The sequence below is a fragment of the Thamnophis sirtalis genome, unplaced genomic scaffold (genome assembly GCF_051295495.1).
Source record: "Thamnophis sirtalis isolate CommonGarterSnake01/CBP01778 unplaced genomic scaffold, rThaSir2_p1.2 scaffold_8, whole genome shotgun sequence".
In the NCBI taxonomy this organism is placed as follows: domain Eukaryota; kingdom Metazoa; phylum Chordata; class Lepidosauria; order Squamata; family Natricidae; genus Thamnophis; species Thamnophis sirtalis.
The window spans coordinates 49,140,108-49,163,215 of record NW_028261388.1 but is presented as its reverse complement, the minus strand read 5'-3'; the positions used below and the strand labels follow the sequence as shown (position 1 = coordinate 49,163,215).

Sequence of the window (23,108 nt, the reverse complement as noted above, 5' to 3'; positions counted from 1 at the left end):
GTGCATAATTAGAGTTTTCTGTATTCCTTTTCAGCTCAGATAAGAAAACTATTGTTATAGTAACACATAACTCTTCATAGAGCAGGATTCTATCCATCCAAGGTCAGTAAAATGAGGACCCAGATTATTGGGGGCAATATGTTAACTTTCTAAACTGCTTAAAGAGGGCTATAAAGCACTGTGAAGTGGTATATAAGCCTAAGTGCTATAGCTATACAGGCAAAAATATAAAACAGAATTACAACTGGTTTATTGGTAAAACTGAATAAACTGAATAAAAATTGAGCCTGACATTTTTAACTTGTTGACCAATGTATATCTAGTTTCCAATTTACCTTGTATCTGATTAGGAAAATAATAATAATAATAATAATAATAATAATAATAATAATAATAATAATAATTAGTAGTAGTAGTAGTAATAATAATAATAATAAATAAATAAACTATATACTTAATCCAGGAATCTTTGTCATAGGATAATATACTAATGTAATTTGTAGGCAGTGGAGAATTAATACTTTTGACATTTTTAACTATATTAATTATCTCATAATTTATTATACTCCATAGTATAACAGACTACATATTATTGTATTGCCTCAAGCTAAACTATTTTGTGCCTAACAAATAACAAGTGGTAAAATGCTTTTAAAATAGCTTGCTGATGTCCCTTTCTTTTTCAAAATACTGACAAGGCTACTACACTTAAGTTGCAAAAATTCAGGCTGATACTAGATGGAAAGAAATAGTTAGTGTTCTACATCTCTTTGTGCTACTAATTGGTTTCTGAACTTTTGCTGCCCATGTATGTTAGGTACTGGAATTACCTAAAATCAGTCAAAGATGCTAATAAAACAGTATTAGATCCTGTTGATTCTGAAAACAGTTTGACAAAATGTTCTACTTTGCTAGCCTTGCAAATAAAATAAAATTCAAATAAATATGTGAATTATGTCATACTCTAGAAAATATATATATAAACAAAATTTGGATTAACAGTCTTTATGTGAAATACAGTACTAGACTTCAAACTGTAAGAAAGAAATCTCATATATAATGTTTAGATTAGAAAAGTAAAATTATGTTTTGCTGTTTTATTCAGTGAAAACAAAGTCAAGTTTGTTATGATTTCATATCCCAGATTGAAGCTTCAGAGATGCTACAAATGCAGTCTCTAATTTATTCCATTACTTCTGTGGCTTACCAAAAAGTAAAAAAAAAAAGCATGAAAGTACTACATATTAAAACACATGAACTCTATCTTTAATTACATTATTTCTTAGAAAAGATTGTGCTATTAAATATTTTTAAAAATACAAAGATTTTAGTCAGAAACTTGAAATTAATTGTACATTTTTTTCTTTTAATAAAGCATAAAAGGATTTACAAACATCCATTTTTAAGCTTTCCCGAGCAATCTGTACAGCACAGATTTATTTTTCTCATGTATGTATGTATGTATGTATGTATGTATGTATGCATGTATGTATAATACATATATCCAAGAGGTTTTCCTCTTAGAAAAATAAAGCAAAAGGAAACTGTAGAAAGAACAGAGTGAAAATATAGTGTGCATGTATCATCTAAAATGAAATAAAACTGCTTCAAGCATACACCTTGATCTTTGCTTTTGTGTAAGACAGAAAGCTTTGATTGTTGTATTCTATGTCTGAAACAGTTATCTAGGAAATGGCTCTTTAGTTTGCTTATCTGTGAGTCTGCATGCACTTTGCTTACATCTAAAAAACTTTAGCTCCCGAACCCAAGTGTGGTTACAACTCAATCAGTTAGTCCGGTTTTCACACCTGTTGCCTTACCTCACTTAGTGGTGTCTGCACTTGTATAAATCCAGGGCCAGCCTCTGCCTTGACTTGTTGTTGCCTTTATGGAGTAAAGATTCAGGAAAAGAAAAGGCTGCACCTGCTACATAAGCAGTGAACTGACAAGGTCTGAGAAGTTGAAACAGCTGTCAGGACAACATGCTGCTACCTGCACTTCCCATAGGCTTTTTACACCCTCAGGACCACCCTTTTCTGTTTTCCGTCTCAATTCCACCGTCCCTTCCCTTCCCTGCAATGAAAGATTACAGCATTGTCATGCTTCCTCAGCACCCCCCCTTTCAGGAACCATATTAAAGTAGCCAATTGTCTGGAGGCCAAGATGTTTAATTCATTAGTCCTGCCAAACCTAAAATACAAACCGACTTGCTTCATAGGACTGGAATGTTTTCAGCATGACCCAATCAGTGTCTGTGTCTATTCCAGCAAACTGGAAAAGATAGTCTGACTCCAGTCAGCAAAAATGTCTGCTGCTCCTATCAGCTTGGGGTGAGGTTGCCAATTTGAGCGGCAAGCAAGCTCAAAGTTGGCTTGATTCTAGCTGTTGCTAAAGTCAAGCCAAGCAACTGGACTAGCAGTTTTCTTGCCAACTCTTGGAGCTGTCTGAACTGTCCAGCAAATTAGGAAGTAGACTTTGAAGCACTAAAGGAGACAATAAGTGGATATTAGAAATTTTATTGTCTTAAGCATATTCACCTAGGCTAGGGCAACCAAACGTGGGGTGCCTAAATCAGATTTACAGAGAGAAAAGAATTAGAGTGTTCTATTGGCTGCCAGGAGTTTTGCAGTCCAATTATAATAGCCCCCATTCACAGATGTTTTGGGATACCATAATCTAACATAAGCTTGGTTTTGAAGGGAAATTATATACTGTATTTCCTAAAATATACTACTTATAGTTAATTGTTTTACAGCAAGACTGTTGGTGGCGCAATACTGGAAGAAGGAAGACTTGCCTACAATCCAAGAATGGACATTGAAAGTCACAAATTTAGCCGAGATGGCTAAAATATCTGCATATCTTAAAGACCACTCAAATGAGAGATATAAATGAGACTGGAAAAAATGGATCGATTATATACAAAATAAATATGGGACTAAGAAATTCCAGATAGCCTATACTTAAGATCAGGAATGATTTAAATTGTTTAAAGACTTGTGTGCTTCAAATGCCAGAGTTTCTGAGCCAACATTTTGGTTGCTAAGCAAGAGCGTTGTTAAGTGACTTTCACCACGTTTTACAAGTTGGCCATGCACACCCAGTCACATGACTGCCAAGCCACTCCCACTCCATCACATGGCTGGCAAGCCACTCCCACCCGGTCACATGGTCAGCAAGCCACTCCCACAAAGCAGGCTACACCTACAGAAAAGATTCTAAAAAAAATTGAAACCCACCACTGGTAGGTAGGTAGGTAGATAGATAGTCCTACAAAACATGTTGGAAAAAAGATGGTATACATAAGCTTATATTTCAAAACCAGTATTCAAATTTGAATAGCGAAAGTCCCATGTTTTTGATACATTCTGAAATATTTAGGACAATGTCTATTATTAAGTGCTTATTTTAATAATTTCATTTTAATTTTGCTATTTGTTTTGTATTTTAGCCCACATTTTCTTTCCTTACAGTTCTAACACTAATTCTATAGTTCTTGACCTGAATTGATTTATAAGTATTATAACAAAAAAATTAGTTGCTAGAAACTGGGAGACAAAAAAGTTAGCTAGATGATCTTGGGCCAGTCACTTTCTGTTATCCTGAGGAAGGAAGCAATGGGGAGCAACTTTTGAAAAACCTTGCCAAGAAAACTGTGGAGACTTCTTTAGGCAGACCCTGAGAATTTTATATAATTGAAAAGAAGAAGAAAAAGTGTGTGTGTATTAAAAAAAACTTTTGTTGTATCTTATAGTACTATTTTGAATTTTCTTTTCATTCATCTCAGAAACATCTCTGACATCAGTTTCTCTATGAAGATGCTAAACTGGAAATAAGCTGACCTGTATGATTCTTATACGCTAATGGAAGGTTGCTTTGAAGAAAGTGAAATTAGCTTATTTGGATTTTAAAATAAGACTAATATAACATACACTTTTTGGTTTGGGTATAATAGACTTTTCAGAAAATTATTAATAACAATTAGTTGCAATTGTTCTGTTAATAGGAGGCCAATCCCAATTTGGAATGTTAATGTATGACTTGTTCTATTATTATTACTTTTGGGATGGAAATCTACATTACAGAATTAGTTGCTGTCTGTGTTGTTTGTCAACATTTGTATTAGTATTTTTTCTTCAACAAAAGAGTAAAGAAGGCTTTTGAATAATTTGAGCAATTGTGAATGTTCTAACAATAGAATATTTTAAGGTCTTTTTTTAAAGGTTATTTAAAAAAACTAATTGAATATAATAAATGTAATTACACGAGAATGTCTTCTGCTATGGGAAAGATAGAAAAGTTGCAAATTCCTATTTTTTCCCCTTTAGGCATAAGGATGGGAATGTTGTATTTCTTGCTGAAGCACTGTAGTCATTCAATATTTGGTATCCAAGAAAAATTATTTTAACCGTGGATCGGATTATGAAACTTATCTCTCTAATATACAACATATCATGTTTTAGTCATCACACATTCCAATGTTATCATTCCCTGAATTAGAAACATTACAACTTATTTACACACTAGAGTTAGAACAAGCTTGTAACTTTATTCATTTATTTACTTAGCCTGAAAAATTTAGTACCTGGAATATATAAATAAAAAGAAGTATCTTCTATATAAGAAACACCTGCTTTCCTTCGATTTAATTGCCCTGCTTTTACCTCTTTAGTATTGGCAGCATTTTGGTAAAGCAGATGATTTCGTTGACACTAAAACATTTGCTGTGTTAGCCTAAAATAAGTTTTTAAAATAATAAATGGAAGCCTGTATTTACAACAAATTTCTATTCTCCACATTTGTTAAATACTAACTGCCATCAGCTTTGCTTAGCATGTAGATGATCAGGATTATAGTTCTACATATCTTGAAGAAACATAAAATTGGGAAAAACTGCTCTACAGAATATCTTTCTGGGAGAAATATACAAGTTCAGTGAAACTGAAAAGCTCTGTTTACTGAAAATAGATTGTTGCAAAGAATAAAGTTTTGAGTAGGGGATGGAGGAGGAAATCATTCATAGTTGTTCCATAATACAGGACAAGAAATGAGAAATTTCAGCTAAAAAAATCAAGGTCAGTTAAATATCCGTTAAAAAAATTCTAATAGACAAAAGTGAACTTTGATGAAGGTGTTTAAACAGGCTGAATGGCCATCTGTCAGGGAGCTATCCTACTGGATTCATACCCGGGGCAATAAGGTTTTTTTATTTTGTTATCAATTTATGTAGCTGTCTATTTTACAATCACAACTCTGGGAAGTGAACACAAGCTTAAACATGAGCAATACCACAGAATAAATGATTAACAATAACACAATAATAGCACAATGGCCACTGAGCTAAATGCTGTTATTTAGATTAAAATTGTATGTGATTTGTGTCTCATGGCAAGTACATGAATGCATAGAATGGAAATAATTTATTATAATCCAAAAATATGGATTTTTCCAATTTGAACTCATTCTTTGTGAATCTGAAATCAATAGGGAATTTTAACATAGCAGCAATTTAGTGCCAAATTTTGGTACCTGTCATGAATAGGAAGCTATCCCTCAAAATAGTTTGAAGGACACTGCCTGAGAATGTTACATTATGTTTACATTGCTGGAAAGTCAGCAGGCTCTCCTATCATTTGACACTTTTCTGTACATATTTGCTATTACCTGTAACCGTTTCTTTAACACTACCAGATAAATAAGACACCAGAGAGAATCCTACATAATCATTCTGCTTTCCAATACTGCCACCAAGAGAACATAATATGTTTTTGATATAAAACGATAACAGAAAGCTGATCATTTTTTTGAAAGAAAGCTAAATAACTTTGCAGGTACAGTGAGTTATCCTGACCATCCTTCTTTCAGCTTGCACCCACAAATCTTTCAATCTCTTGGAACAAGAAGGAAAGAAGAGAGAAGGGATAAGAAAAAAACCACTATTTTGTCAATATTGCCTAGCTGACAATCACAGTTGGATAAAGACATTCACTAAACAGCAAGCATATATGAAAAAGTTACGTAGAGAATAGGAGCTGCTGATCAAAACTCCTCTTTTTAGTGCTCACTTTTTTCAATTCTCTGTCTGTTCCCAAGTATGCTTTTCTGTTCTGTAATTCTCACTTCTGTATATATTGAGAGATGTTCAGAGCAAACAATGTGAATTGGAATTGGAATCACAATGCAAGCTCTGTCTCTTATATACAATGGGTTGCATTTGTCCCCTGAAGATGTCTTATTTACTATTTACATATCATGGTGTTGCCTTCACCTGAGGCCAGCCAATTGTGGAGGCACTTAGAAATAAGTCCTGCCTTATAAAATATGTATAACAGCTCACTGCACACTACATTGTACTTGAGATTGAACTTTTTAGATGCTTGTTATTTGTAATGAAAACACTATTTTAATGTTAAATAATTCAAAGGAATATACAGAAATGCTCCAAAGGATACTCCACACAGACTGTTAAATTGTAATTTTATGACGTTAACATGCTGCATTATAAGCAACATACACTCAATTCCCAACTTTTAAAACATGTTTTCTTGTTTGTGTGATATCAGCATAATATTTCACTTGGTTCTAGTACTTCTTATTATGCATTATAACAGCTGAATCATTCACCTTCCTCTCATGACAGATAACTAGCATTATAGTTTCTAAATAAGTGGTTTATGATCTGATAGCAACATGTTTACCCCCAGAGATAAGTATTAAAAAAACTATATAGTCCACACATATACAATATCATATTTTATCCTGAGTGTAGGGATATTCCATATCCCAAAAAATAATGTAAATGATTGGCATACACAATGGACTTCTTTGATCTGTCTTGTAGTGTCAGTAGCAAGAAGCTATTATGCTCTGCAGTTTTATCAGCCAAGAAAAATGATGGGTAGATGTTTTCTAGTACAGTATATTACAGAAGTGAGTACACCCTCACATTTTGTAAATATTTAAGTATATATTTTCATGTGACAATACTGAAGAAATGACATTTGGCTAAAATGTAAAGTAGTGAGTATACAGCTTGTATAACAGTGTAAATGTGCTGTCCCCTCAAAATAACGCAACACACAGCCATTAATGTCTAAACTGCTGGCAACAAAATGTGAGGGTGTGTACTCTCTTCTGTGATGCAACTGCTGACATTTGATGGGAAGGCAGGCAAAACTAGGGAATTTACCAAATTTTAATTTGTCCAACATTAGAATGACAGAACCAGCATAAGGCACAGAATGAGGGCAGCACAATTTATGCCAGCATATCTTTCTACTAACATACAGATAGGATAAGCACTTGTTAATACATCTCTGAGGAAAACCTGATTGGCTAATTCAGTCGGGGGGGGGGGATTGTGCATTTCCTAGTTTCAAATTATGATAGATAACAAATAGCTGAAAAATCATGCCACATACAAGTATGTTAACATTTTCTTCATCAAACCATAGTTGTATCTTTAGGGCATAGGGTCTGTGTTTCAAGGAAATATAATTTATGCACTGTCATAATTTCATTGTATTTTTTTAGCCCAATGTTCCTGTCCGGAACACAAAGATTTCTTTTACAGAGAAATTCACAAACATTACTGTCATATGAATATTTCTTATCTTTTAAAAGAGATATGATCTCTTATCACTAGCAAAAAGTAAATGGTAATATTGTAATATTTAGATGTGTATATTATATTATTATTCATTGTCAATATTTTTTTATATGCAGTTATTATTCCATACATTTCCAACATTAAAACCTGTAGTTAGTTCTAATTCTACCAGGGGTGGGTTCTGGCAGTCACTACTTCTGGTTCGCTCATGAGTGCGCACACATTTGATGCACATTGCGCATGCATAGTGCAATAAAAATTGTTCTGCGCATGTGCAGAAGCAAAAAATAAGATGGTGGTGCCTATGGCGCCGCCCGGAGAATCAGTTCAGGGGCATGGCAGACCTGGGTCGCTGCCGGTTCCAGCAACCCAGGCCGCCAAACCACTACCGGTTCGGCTGAACCGGTATGAACTGGTAGAAACCCACCACTGAATTCTACCATGGTTTTACTGCTGCTTTCTTCAGCAGTCTGCTTTCATCTAGGTCATATTTTTTTCATGCAATTCCCCAAAGTGTAATCACAAGGATTTGCAGCACACCTTTAAAATCATAATTATATATTATTTTTAAAAAGAATGTCTTGTGACAAATTACAGTTGCATAGAATGGCATGCATTGTAATGCTAATCATGTATTTGGAAATATTTTTACTCTATCACAATTTCAAATACAGCATAACTTTCAATGTGTTTTTGGTAAATCAGTACTGTTACAAAAATGAAACTGGTCTAAATGCCATTTTATATTTTATATCTCCTGTTGTGTTTTTGTTTTTAAGTTATAAATAATTTTAAACATTCCTTCTTTGCCAAAATTGTGGAAATTTTTATTAGAATGTTAATGAATAATTCTGGAATTGTCAAAACATGGGTAGATAAATTAGGATTTTCATCTAGTAATAGGTTTTGGCTGATAAAAAAAGAGAACTATCGCCAACAATACATACAGATGGTCCTCTATCAAGGCCAACCATTCTGTACAATATAAATTATATAGCTAAATAAAGATAAAGACCAACTCAGTCATGACCAGACACTGATTCCAAAATAAGTATTCCAGGCACATACCAAGTTTGTGGGAACACATGCTTTTCAGTTATTTTAGTCAGATATTGTTAGGAAGATATTTTAAGTATAAACTTTAATATTCAAACAAGATTTTGGAAACTCAACTCTAGAACATTTGTTTAGCATTTTTACCTGCCTTAATTAATAGGATGACTTCTTTGTACAACCCATAAAATTGGGTCATTCAAAAATGATTGAGATATTTATTTAAAATATTTACTTCATTATTTACGTTAGCAGAGCTGCAAAATATTTCTTAAATTGTTGCTGGCATTTGGAAATTTTATCTCCCTGAATATTTTATCAATTATTAGAATAGGTTTTTAAACTTAGACTTCAAGAATAATATTTGTGGAAAATTTAAAATTTATGTCCTGTTTATTTGGAATATTAACCAAGAGGCTTCATTTTATATGCTTTGATTTTCTTTTAAATTCTCTTCTGATATTAATTGCACCAAAAATTATGCATTGTGCTGAAAGCTTTCTCCAATCAACATTGACATCCAAAGCATATTTTATAATTTTACCTGTTTTAAAAATATGATGCCATATGGGTAAATAATTACAATCAACATAAATGTATCGCCAGTATACTTCTAAGTTCAAAAAGGTTTATAATCAGATTGACTGTAATTTTAAGAAAGATTCTTTTGCATTATATGTTGTATGGTTGTAATGGTAAACATTACAAAAATTAGATTAATCTATAAAATATTGACAAGATAAAATAGATTAATTGAAATAATTTCCACACTTTAGTCCTCTTTAATCAGTGGAACAATTTGCCTCTAGACGTTGTGAATGCTCCAACACTGGAAATTTTTAAGAAGAGATTGGATAACCATTTGTCTGAAATGGTATAGGGTAGTGATGGTGAACCTTTTAGACACCGAGTGCCTAAACTGCACGTGTGCACATGCCCAAACTGAAAGGTGTGCAAACACGAACATGCATGTGATGACATGCGCTGACAGCAGAGACCCGAAGACCAATTGGTTGGCAGGAGGCAGGGCATCCCAACACTGGCAGTGTGGCAAGAGGTAAGATCTTTTTCTATTGTGAGCTTCTGTTTCATCATTTTCAGGGAAACAGAAGCTTACGAAAGAACACCACAGAGATCTGACCTGGGGTGACGGCACACATGCCAGCAGAGAGGACTCTGTGTGCCACCTCTGGCATGCGTGCCATAGGTTTGCCATCACGAATTTAGGGTTTCCTGCCTGAGCAGGGTTTTTTGTTATTCTGCTATTCCATTACATGTTCTTTATCATCTGTGGTATCTGTGGCCTCCTTCCACTTTCCTAATGATAAAAGCAATATTATTCCATTAACCTCATCCCATTGGAGCCTGTGTGTGATAACGTTACACATAAAAAGAGGATGAGGCTTCAAAAAAAATTTGTACGAAAATTCACATATGATTAGAAAAAATGTTAAAGCAACACATAGATTATAAACTAGACATATTTAGGTATAGTACCAGAAAAGTATGAGAAAGGGAATATATACTTAATATTGCATGTCTTAACAGCAGCAAGAATTGTATTTGCACAGCACTGGAAAAATGAAGAACTACCTACAGAAGAGAGTATAATTTAAAAAAAAAAATACTAGATTGTGCAGAAATGAAAATACAGAATATTTTTTAACATGGAATTTGTTTTATCACTGGCTTGATAATAGAGGTAAAGATTAGAAATGGATAAATATTATTATGTGTAAGCAATTTGACCCAGGCAAAACACTTTTCACAAAACACTTGTGCATGTAAAAGAAAAATGTATAAACAAACTAAAAAAAGGGGAGGTGAGGCTTGGTTTGTGATGCTTCTGTCATTTTAATCTCCTTTCTCCCACCCCTGGTGTCATCGTAACATGGATAATTGATGAGAAAGTTGTTCAGCTGTTGTAAAAAGGATTTTAATTATGAAATAATTTTAATTCAAAAAATAGATTTATTCTTAGTGCCTCTGACACACACACACCCCTTTGATCATTAACATGACCCACAAATCAAACTAGAAAACCTCGTTAGATATCCCCCCCCCCCTTACAGGCTGCAAGAGGTTTCCACCAAGGTCCCCTGTTCCGGCGGGAACAGAGGATGAATCTCATTGGCTGAGAGGTCTGATAGATCCCTTTAAAAGGGGAAGGTGCCTGACCATTCCCCAGCTGGATGTTTATTTGACCTGTAATAAAGAGCTGTTGTTCACTTAGCCTTTTGTGCCTCCTTTACCCGATCGAACACCTCTGATGCAGAGTAAACTACTACTTCTTCTGATAATCAATGATCAGAGTAAACTAATTACCTGCACAAGTAATAGCAGACAGAGAAAACTGTTTCACAATACAGTTTCCCTGGGTAAACAGGTGGCATTGAAGCCAATATATATTGGTAGGCTTACATCAAAGGGAAGAGATAGGCATACTCAGCAAAGTAAAATAAAAACATTTCCACCAGAGCTGCATATCCACTAAATTAAACATTACCAAGGGAATATTCATACATGCACCAACGAACCACAAAAAACCGACCCCTCATATATATATTTCCAGTCTGTACCCAATCTTGTAACTACTTTTGAGCACTATCTTTTGCGTTCTTGAAATAAATCTTTTCTTCTTCAAGCAAATTGTCTGATTTGTTCTTGTGCAACCCCAGCTTGGATTGGGACCAAGTATAAAAAATGGTCATAAGTCACTTTTTCAGTATTGTAACTTCTTTATAAGCCAAGGATTACCTGTATGCTCTTTAAAGCATAAAGGGGAATAGGCCTTAATACAGGTAATTATCAACAAATTCAGTAACTGTTCTAAATTCAATGGCACTAAAAAAAGGGACTTTTTCACAAGCAGACTTCCCATGGTCACATGATGAATATTTGGGATGCTTGGCAATTGGTTCATATTTATGATGGTTGCAGTGTTGAGGTCATGTGAGCACCCTTGCTTCCGAGAAGCAAAGTCAATGGGGAAACCAGAGTCACTCATTTAACATCTGCAATGATTCCAGTGGTGGGTTCTGGATCCCGTTGCAACCGGTACAGTTGCAAAGGGGCCCCGCGTCCTCCACATGAACATGCACGGTGCTCACATGCATTGTACCTTCTAGCAATGCCTCTGCAAGCCTCTATGACACTCCAGCTGCTCAGTGGAATGTCGTGCAGGCACTGTATGTGCCATGCACATGCATGGAAGCGCCGAAGGCTTTAAAGGATAGATAAGGACTTCGGGCAGGCAGGTGGGCCCTCTGGAGCACCGTACCGGAATGGTACCGGGTGCTCTGGGCAGGCTCTGGTACGCCCGTACTGGGGCATACAGTCTGCAATCCACCACTGAATGATTCTGTGGCAAGAAAAATTGTAAAATGGGGCAAAAGTCACTTAACAATTTTTTCATTTAGCAATATAAATTCTGGATTCAATTGTGATCGTATGCTGAGGACTATCTGTATTTCTATAGTTTTTATTTCTATAGGCTGGAATTTTAAAGGCAGAAAAGTACGTAAGGGGAAAAAAAACTACTCAATTTCCTCACTAATATGTGGCTATTCGTACCTCTTCATTATAAAGAAAAACATTGCTTATATCTTTTGAAAACTGTGCTTGGTATAATTATTATTGCATAAACATAGAATTAAACAATGCAATATAGTTTTGAACTGGATATCGAAACTACAGTAATTCAAATAATACGATAATTAAATGATGGAGATGGGTAACGAGAGAACGAGGCCAACGCGTTTCTCAGTACTCTTTTAGCGCCGCTTCCCGCTCGCCAGCAGGACGGCAATTTATCAAGTCTGGCGAGAAAAAGACCGTTGATTTGTCATCCCACATGTCATCCCTCCGCACCCCTCCCTTCCTTTTGTGTCAGCCATTTTGGCTTGCCGCGCCTCCTTTCTCTGCGCTTGCGTGTAAAGACACGACCAAGCGTAGGCGAGGTGCGCGCGTCTCCTCAGCCAAAGGATCTACAGGCGTGCTGTCCCTGCTCGTGGTCTGATCGGGAAGATGGCGTTGCACGTTCCGAAGGCCCCTGGCTTTGCCCAGATGCTGAAGGAAGGAGCGAAGGTGAGCGGAGATACTCGCGGGAAAAGGCAGGAGGGCGGCGCTGGAAAAGAGGGAAGATTCCAGAAGAAAAATGGCAACCTGCGTTCTAGGGTACCGGCTCCACGCGCCGATCAAAGAGGCGGAGCTATTGGGCCTCCTCGCCGTTACTATGTCGCGCTTGGGGCTGCGAGGGAGCGCCGTGGTCGAGGAATTAATATGGAGCTCACTTCCGCTCGGGGGATTGTTCTCGACTTCGTTCTCAGCTCCGAAACTACCCCAGCAACGTCCAAGGCGGCCTTTCTCGGCATGCCGGGAATTCTGGAGTTGAGTTGCAGCGCTTGCTGACAGTAGCAGGTCGGGAGAAATCTCAAGGGGGCCATGCGATCTCTGCTAGTCTTTCTAGCTGTTTCCACCCACCCGGACGTTTATGGTTGCATGATTGTGTTTGTTTCAACCTTGGAGCAAATATTTTTATTAAGAGTTAAGGAATTGCGGTGAAAATTGCAGGACGGTTGTAACTTCGAGTGGTCACTAAATGAATGATGGTAAATCGAGGACCAGATGTATTGGAAACTTCCTGTATAATACAACAGTATCTCCCATGTTTCTTGGACTCTTGTTTAGAACTCAAATGATTGGAAAAGAGCCAGTCTGATATTTGTTGGATGAATAAAACAAGCTCTCTGAGAAACAGTTGGTGATAGTCACACAACTTTTTTTTGCTTTTGTAAATTTAGCTGGAAACTGTGTAATGGAGACATTATAGTTTTAATATTTAGAACAATATTGAAAATTATGCAAAAGGAGTTTGGGATTTCTGTTCATTGGCAGAATAACTCTTAAACAAGAGACAACAGGGTTATATATGATATCATGGGGGAAAGTAGCACACAAAAATAAGAGTTTCAAAATGTGACAATCAGCTGAGAATTAGGAAAGAAATGTCTATTAAATATCTCTCCAGATGTATGGCAGTTAAATTGTCTCAGTCTTGCAACACCAAGTCCCTTTTGTCTGGTCACATTACCTGCTTGCAGCCCATATGCTGTTGTTTGCCAGAGTATACAGAGATGCACATGCACAAATCTTCACAAAGGCAAAACAAGGGAAGAACAAAAATATGCAGTAGTGATATGTTTTGAAATAATAGAAAATAATAGAAGTGATGTGTTCTATACCTGCCACATCTAATGTGAATATGCACCCAAAAGTAATCCCAAATAGACTTTCATGAGCATAGAGAATGATATATTCTCATTAGGCATTCTTTCAGAGACACATGTTATTTTATTGAACAGAATAAAATATAGAAGCCTACCATGGTTTCTGCTGAAAAATGGAGCTGCAAGAATATCATAAATCATGGTTTTTCTATTATTGTTTTAAGATATTTCCCTCTTAGTCTTCTTTTTTTAAAAAAAATCCTTACAACATTTAGTCGCTTTTGTCTTAAGATAGAATCAGAAGTGGTAGAAGAATGGAAAATGAAGAGAAACTAAGGCACAAATATATAATTTTAAGAGTTTGTATAAGTATTATATTTCATGTAATCATCTCTTAATTCTGATTTAAATTCTGTATGTCTAGCATTATTCTGGATTGGAAGAAGCTGTGTTTCGAAACATTCAAGCATGTAAAGAACTTGCTCAGACAACACGGACAGCCTATGGCCCAAATGGTAAGATGTTGATTTTTTTTAAAAAAAAAGTATGTTTAATTTTCTATTTACCTAAATAGTTCCATTAGTAGTATTAAAAATTAACTGGGATTCTGCAAAGTTTAAAATTGTTTTCTTATTTCTCAACTGCTTATAATGAATAATAATCAACACATTCAGTGTATTGGACAGCTCATATAAAAACCCAAAACAAATCTATAAATTAACATGTTTATTTTGTTAATTACTTTATTCATTTGTTATCAAACTGTCCTTAAGTACTTATTTTATATGTTTTTGCTTGTTTTAGGGATGAACAAAATGGTTATTAATCATTTGGAAAAGCTTTTTGTTACTAATGATGCTGCTACCATTTTAAGAGAATTGGAGGTAATTTTTATTGATACTCAAATTAGCATTTATGATTACATTTTAATACATTTAATTGTACATTATTTCTTCATGGATTCATTTGCTAATGTAGGCTTTTTGGGGGAAGAGGTATATTTTTCTGTGAGAGATTCTGAAATAATTAACACTAGAGAAGTGTGCTAGTAGTCTGTGAGAGTCTGAAATTACTCTTAATGAAGATTTGAAATAATTAAATAATACTGCAGATATATACTGGTGGCCCGCAAGTAGCATTTTTGTCCCATAAAAGATTCAAGAATAGTAACTGATATCTTGAATATGTATTATTAAATGTTTTTGATTGATTTTAATTGGATTTTAATATGTGTACAATTGTTTCTTCTAATATAAAATATTTAATAGGTTCAGCATCCTGCAGCAAAAATGATTGTCATGGCTTCTCATATGCAAGAACAAGAAGTTGGTGATGGGACAAATTTTGTTCTTGTTTTTGCTGGTGCTCTTCTTGAACATGCTGAAGAACTTCTAAGAATGGGACTTTCTGTTTCAGAGGTATTTTGTTAGGTAGAATTACATTTGTTAGTTACAATTGCATTTCCAAAAATATTCCATTTCTAGATCATGTTTATTACATATGAAATTTATTAAGTGTATTGGGGCTAATTTCCAAATAAACAGGGATATGATTATAGCTTGTCTTATTTTCTAGTAATTAATTTTAAAATGTGTTTGAAAATAATACCTTCTAATGCTGCCCCATACAAAATAGAGTACCACCTACATTCATAATGTATGTGGTGCTCTGACCACAAGCTTTTATGAATATTTATGTGTTATAGTATAGGCATCTGCCTATATTTAATTGCAGGTGATTGAAGGCTATGAAAAAGCTTGCAGGAAAGCATTGGAAATTCTGCCTGATCTTGTGTGCTGCTCTGCAAAAAATCTTCGGGATGTTGGAGAAGTGGCATCCTTGTTACAAACTTCAATAATGAGTAAACAGTGTGGTAGTGAAAGCTTTCTAACACAACTTATTGCTCAAGCATGTGGTAAGTAATTTTTAGTAGTGGTCTACTTAATATATATATATATATATAAGACATCTACCTCTGAATCAGTTTCCATACACATTTATTCCAAATTGCCATATAATTTAAGATAGAAAAATAGGGATTTGAAAGCTAATAAACTTTCCTAAAGTTATGTTTTTAATTCTTTCACAGTATCCATTTTTTCTGAATCGGGTCACTTCAACGTTGATAACATCAGAGTGTGCAAAATCTTAGTAAGTTGTGGTATTTCTTGTTGGTAATACATAATACAAATGTTCCAAACTTTCTTGGGAACCTTAGTGTCTAAGTAATCACTTCATAGTCCTCGTAGGCTAAAAGAAATAATAGCTGTTTATTAAATAGGTCCAAATTTTAAATATCCTATATTACCTTTATGAATTTAATATAAAATATGGAGTGCACAGTAGGAGAACTGTGGGGAGCTAAATGTATTATTTCCATCTTATGTCAAGTTGCAGGAATAATTTGAGAGGTTTTAATCCCAAAAATCCCAATTTTTTTTAAAAAAAATCTCATCCAGTGTTGTTTTATTTATAAATTGTGATATTATTAAAGTTGATGTCATACACTGGATAGGGTTAAGGTTACCAAATTGGTTTCAATTTTTTGAAGCAGTGACAAATTATATGTTGAATGAATGATACATACATGACAGAAAAATACAGTTCTAAATCAGCAAACAGTCTATATGAGCCTAATTTGGAAAAAGGAACACATGAAATGGTCCTGTTTAAATATTTATTCCTAAATAAATATATTTATTTATTCAAAATGTTAGCATTAAAACGTTTTTAATTATTTAATTGATGTGATTGTTAATTGTGTTTTCAGGGTTCTGGTATTAATGCATCCACTGTATTGCATGGGATGGTATTTAAAAAAGAAACTGAGGGTGATGTTACTTCTGTTAAAGATGCTAAAATAGCTGTCTACTCTTGTCCTTTTGATGGAATGATAACAGAAACTAAGGTATGTTATGATTAACTTTGGGTAGTAATTTTTGAGCTTAACAAGAAAAGCTTCTGTAATAGTTTACAATTAGTAACAGACAACATTTCTGGATCTCAAAGTTTACTAAAAGGAGAAAAGAAAAAAGAAAAGCAAGAAAATTCAAGTAATAATTTAAATTCTGAGGTATATATAATAACCAATTAACATAAAAAGGATTGTTTTGTTATGTGCTCCTATAGTGCCAGAAGTAATTGACATTTGATTATTACCAACTGAAGTAAAAACATTTCCATAGACTAAAGAGTTAAAAGCAACGTACAGATAGTGCTTGCTAGGAAGTGCCTCATTTAATGACTGATGGCAATAATAAAAAAAACATCACGATGGGGTTGAAAAACAAATGTTAAGAGCAATGCCCATATTTATGATTCATGGTGTGACCGGGCAGTTTGACTATTTTATATCATTCTCTCATTTTCTGTGTACCTTTTCTCTTATAAAATGTTAAGTTCACCACTAACCAACCAAAAATGGGCCATTCTTAATTTAAGTAACAATATAAATCACACTAATAATCTGTAGGGAAGAATCACTCTGTGATCTGTATCCTTGTGCCTATTATTTAATTACTTTGATAAATTCATCTCTAAGTTATTACAGACTGCTATTCATCTAGTATTTCTGGAATATTTTATTTCCTAGTTCTTTTTGCAATCACTAAAACATTGAAAGGTAGCCTCTGATTTATGGCCACAACTGGGACCAGTATTTGTCATAGCTTGGTGCAATTGTAAATTTTATTAGCATTTTTACGGCGTTCATTAAATAGATTTCACATTTCTTAAGTGAATCTGGCTTCCCCAGCTGATGTTGCTTGTTGGAAACTGGCTGGAAAGTTGCAAATTGTAATCATGTGACCACAGAAAGCTGCAAGCAGTTGCTTCCAAGACCCCAAATTACAATTGTGGCTATGTGTCCCGGGGATAGTGCAAGGGCCATAACTTTGAAGAAAGGTCATAAATCATCTTTTCTGAGGGTGAATTCTATCCGAGAACAGGAAATAATCGTCGATTATTTTTGGTAAGGCAAACATTCAGAATGCAAGTTTTATGGATGCTAGGGAAAATGCTTTATTCTTGCAGGGGACAGTACTGATAAAAAATGCTGAAGAGCTGATGAATTTCAGCAAAGGAGAAGAGGACTTAATGGAGCTACAGGTCAAAGCTATTGCTGACGCTGGTGCAAATGTGGTAATTTCAGGTGGAAAAGTGGCAGACATGGCCCTACATTATGCAAACAAATACAACCTTATGTTAATCCGGTAAGATTTACTAAAATGAAAAATCTAAATTTTTCATTTAGTTAAAACAGCACACTTAAAAAAAAATCTCATTGCCTTATGATTTCAAGATGCAATACATATATGGCTTAATTTCAGAAGCTAAGCTTTAATTTTTTTAAATCACTTTGTAACATAAATTAATGCGAAATCAAAGTAGAGGGTCATGACTTGGAAGAATCATGCTTTCTTCTGTATCACCACCTTATTTTCCTCCTTAAAATGGTCTTTCCTTTGGAAGTAAAGTTTGATGTCCATTTTCAATTAACTTGATATAAGGTTTCTTAAATAATTGAAATACAATTATAAAGAAATACACACACCCTTGCAAAATGAACAGTTATGAGATACTTATTTGGTGCTTAGTTTTCTCACTCTGAGTCATGTACATTTAGAAAATTTAATGTTACATAATACAAAGTTTGGAAAAAGTATTTCTGTATATCATGAGAATACAGTTTGAACATAGGAAGATAACATGATGAACATGATAGAAATCTGTTTACTATCCATAAAATGAACATAAATATTCCTGAAAAGTTTTATCTTGTAATAAGAATTTTTAAATTATAAAATGTTTTCTTTCTTGAAATATTCATATATTTTAAAGGCTGAATTCAAAATGGGACCTCAGGAGATTATGTAAAACAGTTGGTGCTACAGCTCTGCCTAGACTGGTATGTAATTAGCACTAAGGTCTATTTTTATTGTTATAATAATTCTCGATATAACCATCTTTTTTCTTTACTCTCACAGGTTCCACCTAATTTAGAAGAAATGGGCCACTGCAATAGCGTGTATTTATCAGAAATTGGGGAAACACAAGTTGTCGTGTTTAAACATGGTATTTTTCTATTTTTAGTGTACCAATTTTTTGGCCTTAGAATTACAGGTAGTCCTTATGACCATAATTAAGACTATAATTTACATTACTAAGCAAGGTAATTGTTAAATGAATTGGGCTTGATTTTATGATCTTTTTTTGCTGCCGTTTTTAAGCAAATCATTGCAGTTACTAAGTATATGGTTTTTCCCATTGACTGCTTCTCAAGGTAGCTGGGAAGGTCACAAATAGCAACCATATTGGGATGCTGTAACCATTGCAAATACATGACTGTTGCAGAGTATCTGAATCTTGATCAAATTACCGTTGGGATACTACATCAGTCATGTGAGGACTTACCATATTTTTCAGAGTATAAGATGCACCGGAGAATAAGATGCACCAAGGTTTTGAAGAAGCAAATTAAAACGAACTAGTTTTTGCACTCTGCAAATCTCCCCAATTTTTCGCGAAAATGGGGCCATTTTTTTTTAAAAGGGCATGAATAGCCCTTAGGAGGCTTTTAGAGTGCTCCTGGGAGGGGTGGGGGGGGGAAACGAGCAAAAAACCAGGCCGTTTTTCACAAAAATGGGCCCATTTTTTGTCAAAAAATGCACGGATAGCCTTTAGGAAGCTTATAGAGTGCTCCTGGGGGCTGTGTTTGTGTGTGTGTGGCAAAATTGAGCAAAAAATGGCCAGTTTTTCACTGAATTCTGTCTTCCCCAGCCCCCCCAGGTGCTCTTTGAAAGCCACCTACAAGCTATGTACGGCCATTTTGGTGAAGGGGGGGGGTTGGGAGGCAAAAAATGCAGTATTCAATGTATAAGATGCACCCAGATTTTCAGCCTCTTGAGGGAAAAAGGTGCGTCGTATACTCTGAAAAATACGGTAGTCTTAGGTCACTATTTTCAGTGCTTTTGTAACTGATCGCTAAATGAATGTTTGTAATTTGAGGACTACCTGTAATATTTACATTTGTAAAATGTTTCTTGAATCTTTTTTTCCGCAGAAAAGGAAGATGGAGCTATTTCAACAATAGTAATTCGTGGTTCCACAGACAACCTAATGGATGATGTAGAAAGAGCAATTGATGATGGTGTAAATACTTTCAAAGTACTCACTCGGGTGAGTGAAGACTTGGGGAGCTATAATTTGGGGTTATTATATAATGTGCATTTACAGAACTTAATATTTTTGCTATGTTGTATATAATTGGTTGACTCACTCAAAAAGTCAGTCATGTTGGGAGTGATCAGTGGAAAAAGGAGAAAGGGTTGTCCTAGTACCACTGGCTAGATACTTATAAAGGATAACACAGGGATGACCACAGTGGATCTGAAGGAGGTGGTGCAAGACAGAGGGGAATGGAGAGTGCTAATCCAGAGTGTCCGAGAGTAGGACACAACTGAATGGTTGATGACAAGGATATAATTCTATATTGATTGGCATATTATGATTGGCATTCACAAAAAATATTTCTCATTTGCATCAATTTTATATACTGTTCTATCAAAATAATGCATTCATTGTATTTTTAAAATGTCTTTAGAAATGCATACTTTTTTGAAGTTTTCATGTTTCAGGTTTTTTACTTGGCATTTCATACCAAGTATTTTACACTTCATTTTACTTTTTTGTAGGATAAGCGCCTTGTCCCAGGGGGTGGTGCAACTGAGATTGAATTGGCAAAACAGATAACGTCATATGGAGAGGTATGCTACAAACATATTTTTCAGTCTGATTTCTTTTGTAATTCAATACAACTTAACAGAAACCCCCCACCTCTGTTCAGACTTGCCCAGGTCTTGATCAGTATGCAATCAAGAAATTTGCTGAGGCATTTGAAGCTATTCCCCGAGCTCTGGCAGAAAATTCTGGAATTAAAGCAAATGAGCTTATTTCAAAGCTATATGCAGTACATCAAGAAGGCAATAAAAATGTTGGATTTGATATTGAGGTAAGACTAGCTATAAATTCACCATAAGGTAAAGTAGAAAATCTTAAATTGATTTCAATATTTTTCTAAAAATATTAAAAAGTGATGCCATTAACATTCACAGTTACTTTAATAGGCTATAGCATTTTTCATGGGTAGTTATGTATATGGAATGGGAGCATTAGGTACATATATGTTGAATGAACAAAAATAAAGTGATAATATTTAATAAATTATTAATATTTTATAACTAAAACAAGAGAGGCAATGACTGTATCACCCAAGTTATTTTTCTTGGCATCAGTAATAATACATTGTAGCAATTTTGAGGCACCTCATCTAGATCAATGGCACACTATGTATATTTCTATGATCATTCTATAATGCCATTGTTTAACACTGTGATACAATTAAGCATACAAATCTATAGTGCTAGTTCACCATTTGGGTGACACAGTAGATTTAGGGCCTGTAAATTAAAATGGGAGAAATATTAGTTTGTAATCAGAAACAATGACAGTTAATCATTCTAACTTAATTTTAACAGGCTGAAGCTGCAGTTGTGAAAGATATGTTGGAAGCAGGGGTATTAGATACACATCTTGGAAAATACTGGGGTATCAAGTTGGCTACAAATGCTGCGGTAACAGTATTGAGAGTTGATCAGGTGAGTAGGTATTATGGTGTTTTCAGGTTTGAACACTATTGGAATACTATTCCAAAAGTCAATTTTAGCATTAGATAAATTTAAAAAAAATGTATATTTGGAATCATGCTTTCATAGTCTGCATTTGTCTTTTTGGACTGTAGGTATGGACTTATACAAATAAAATAATCAAATTCTTAGGTTCATAAGTATAATTTTTCAAATGAAACATGTCAAAATGTATATGTGATATAAAATTTCTATAGATTATTATGGCCAAAGCAGCAGGTGGTCCGAAAGCCCCTAAAGCATCAGAGCACTGGGACAAGGATGATTGGAAAGATGCTCCAGAGCAATAGTGTACAGTAAGATACGGCCTTGTGTGTAATGTTGACAAGAGTGGAAACTGCATGAATGCTTTTTACACTCTGCCTGAAATGGATATGTTTTCTCCCACTCACATATGCCTAGGCCATAGCACTAATAATCTGCTTGAAGTATTAAAGCATCTTACATTAAAACCCTATTTTAACAATATTGAATTAATAGCACTAAAAGCATATGAGTTGATTGCCAAAAATCACCAAAGGATGAGTATTCACTTTGTGAAAGAAGTTTTTAGCTATGGCTTGGTAGACTGACTGGCAATATTAATATACCTGTCTACTTAAATATGCCTGAAAGAATACCCTTGCTATTTAAATCTGTAAATACAGCTGTTATTGAAACTTTTAATTTCCTCTTCTGTATGGATATAATTGTTCTGTATCACGAACACCATTGCATTTTAAAACAGCCTTGGTTGGGAACATCAGGTTTTAGACACAATTGGCCACGAAGAACTAGCTTTCACCTTACTATTAGTTTCATGAAACCTGAGAAAATTGAATAACCCTTAACTCTGCTCCAAAGACACTAATATGCACGCAAACCAAAAAGTTCATTTTTGTGTTTTAAAAATGCATTGTCAGTCTATCATGGCATTAAAAATGGTAATTAAAGTATTGATAGACCTGCATATCTTTGTATTGACAATTTGAAATATCTTAATTTCTTTTGCAGATTATCATGGCCAAACCATCTGGTGGCCCTAAACCGCCATCAGGGAAAAAGGATTTGGATGATGACCAAAGTGACTGAAATAGTTAACCACACGTAGACATTGTTATGTATCTTGCCAAATATGTTCAAATTACCTTTAAATTATGAAACTAATCAGTAATAGGTACCTTGAAGCATTTCAATAAAAGCAATTTCAGTAAACTGACTTTTTGTCTGATTTAGAAGACATGGTTATTTAAAAGGTTTCCAGGTATAAAAGTGTATCTTGTGTAGGACTTTATTTAGTATTGCTACTACCGTAAATAGTCCTACACAAGGTACTTGCTACTTTTCAGTACTGTACCATCAGACCATTGAAGAATATAATAGAACTGTTCAAAGTGTTCAAAATAGATGTTTTTCAGTGCATACGACCACAATGAGGAATCTATTTTTCACCTGTAGAAGCAGATGAATCTTTTGCAAGAAATGTGCATGTGATCCAGGTACAACTTAAACAAGTACACAAAGCTGTAAAAAATG

General features: G+C 34.6%; 2 protein-coding genes and 1 long non-coding RNA gene across 6 annotated transcripts in view; 1 reads left to right on the top strand and 2 right to left on the bottom strand.

Moving 5' to 3' along the window:
- The window catches only part of MAP3K7CL (MAP3K7 C-terminal like), a 50,054-nt gene extending 47,823 nt beyond the window's left edge, over positions 1–2,231 (bottom strand). Inside the window, exon 1 of one of the 2 annotated variants that reach the window (XM_087721570.1) lies at positions 1,821–2,231. The gene's annotated coding sequence lies outside the window, so the exon portion shown is untranslated. The remainder of the gene's footprint in view (positions 1–1,820) is intronic. The other variant, XM_087721571.1, reaches the window with a different exon arrangement.
- A 10,349-nt stretch (positions 2,232–12,580) lies between these two features.
- Positions 12,581–22,787, top strand: CCT8 (chaperonin containing TCP1 subunit 8). Of its 3 annotated transcripts, none has more exons than XM_087721567.1 (16): positions 12,581–12,748; positions 14,315–14,405; positions 14,695–14,774; positions 15,159–15,308; positions 15,625–15,805; positions 15,980–16,041; positions 16,661–16,798; positions 17,923–18,101; positions 18,730–18,796; positions 18,876–18,963; positions 19,952–20,067; positions 20,583–20,654; positions 20,735–20,899; positions 21,426–21,545; positions 21,791–21,884; positions 22,587–22,787. In XM_087721567.1, the coding sequence occupies exons 1-15, from the start codon at positions 12,689–12,691 to the stop codon at positions 21,881–21,883; spliced, it is 1,662 nt and encodes a 553-aa protein (XP_087577693.1). In that variant the 5' UTR covers positions 12,581–12,688; the 3' UTR covers position 21,884; positions 22,587–22,787. The 3 variants fall into 3 exon arrangements, with proteins under 3 accessions (XP_087577693.1, XP_013913480.2, XP_013913481.2); XM_014058005.2 differs by having other exon boundaries at positions 21,791–21,889; XM_014058006.2 differs by lacking the exon at positions 21,791–21,884 and having other exon boundaries at positions 12,582–12,748.
- Positions 18,209–20,615, bottom strand: LOC148044394 (uncharacterized). Its single transcript, XR_015697501.1, has 2 exons — positions 20,502–20,615; positions 18,209–18,351 (listed from the first exon to the last, which is right to left on the bottom strand). It is a non-coding gene; the product is annotated as an uncharacterized LOC148044394 (long non-coding RNA).
- Positions 22,788–23,108: the final 321 nt, after the last annotated feature.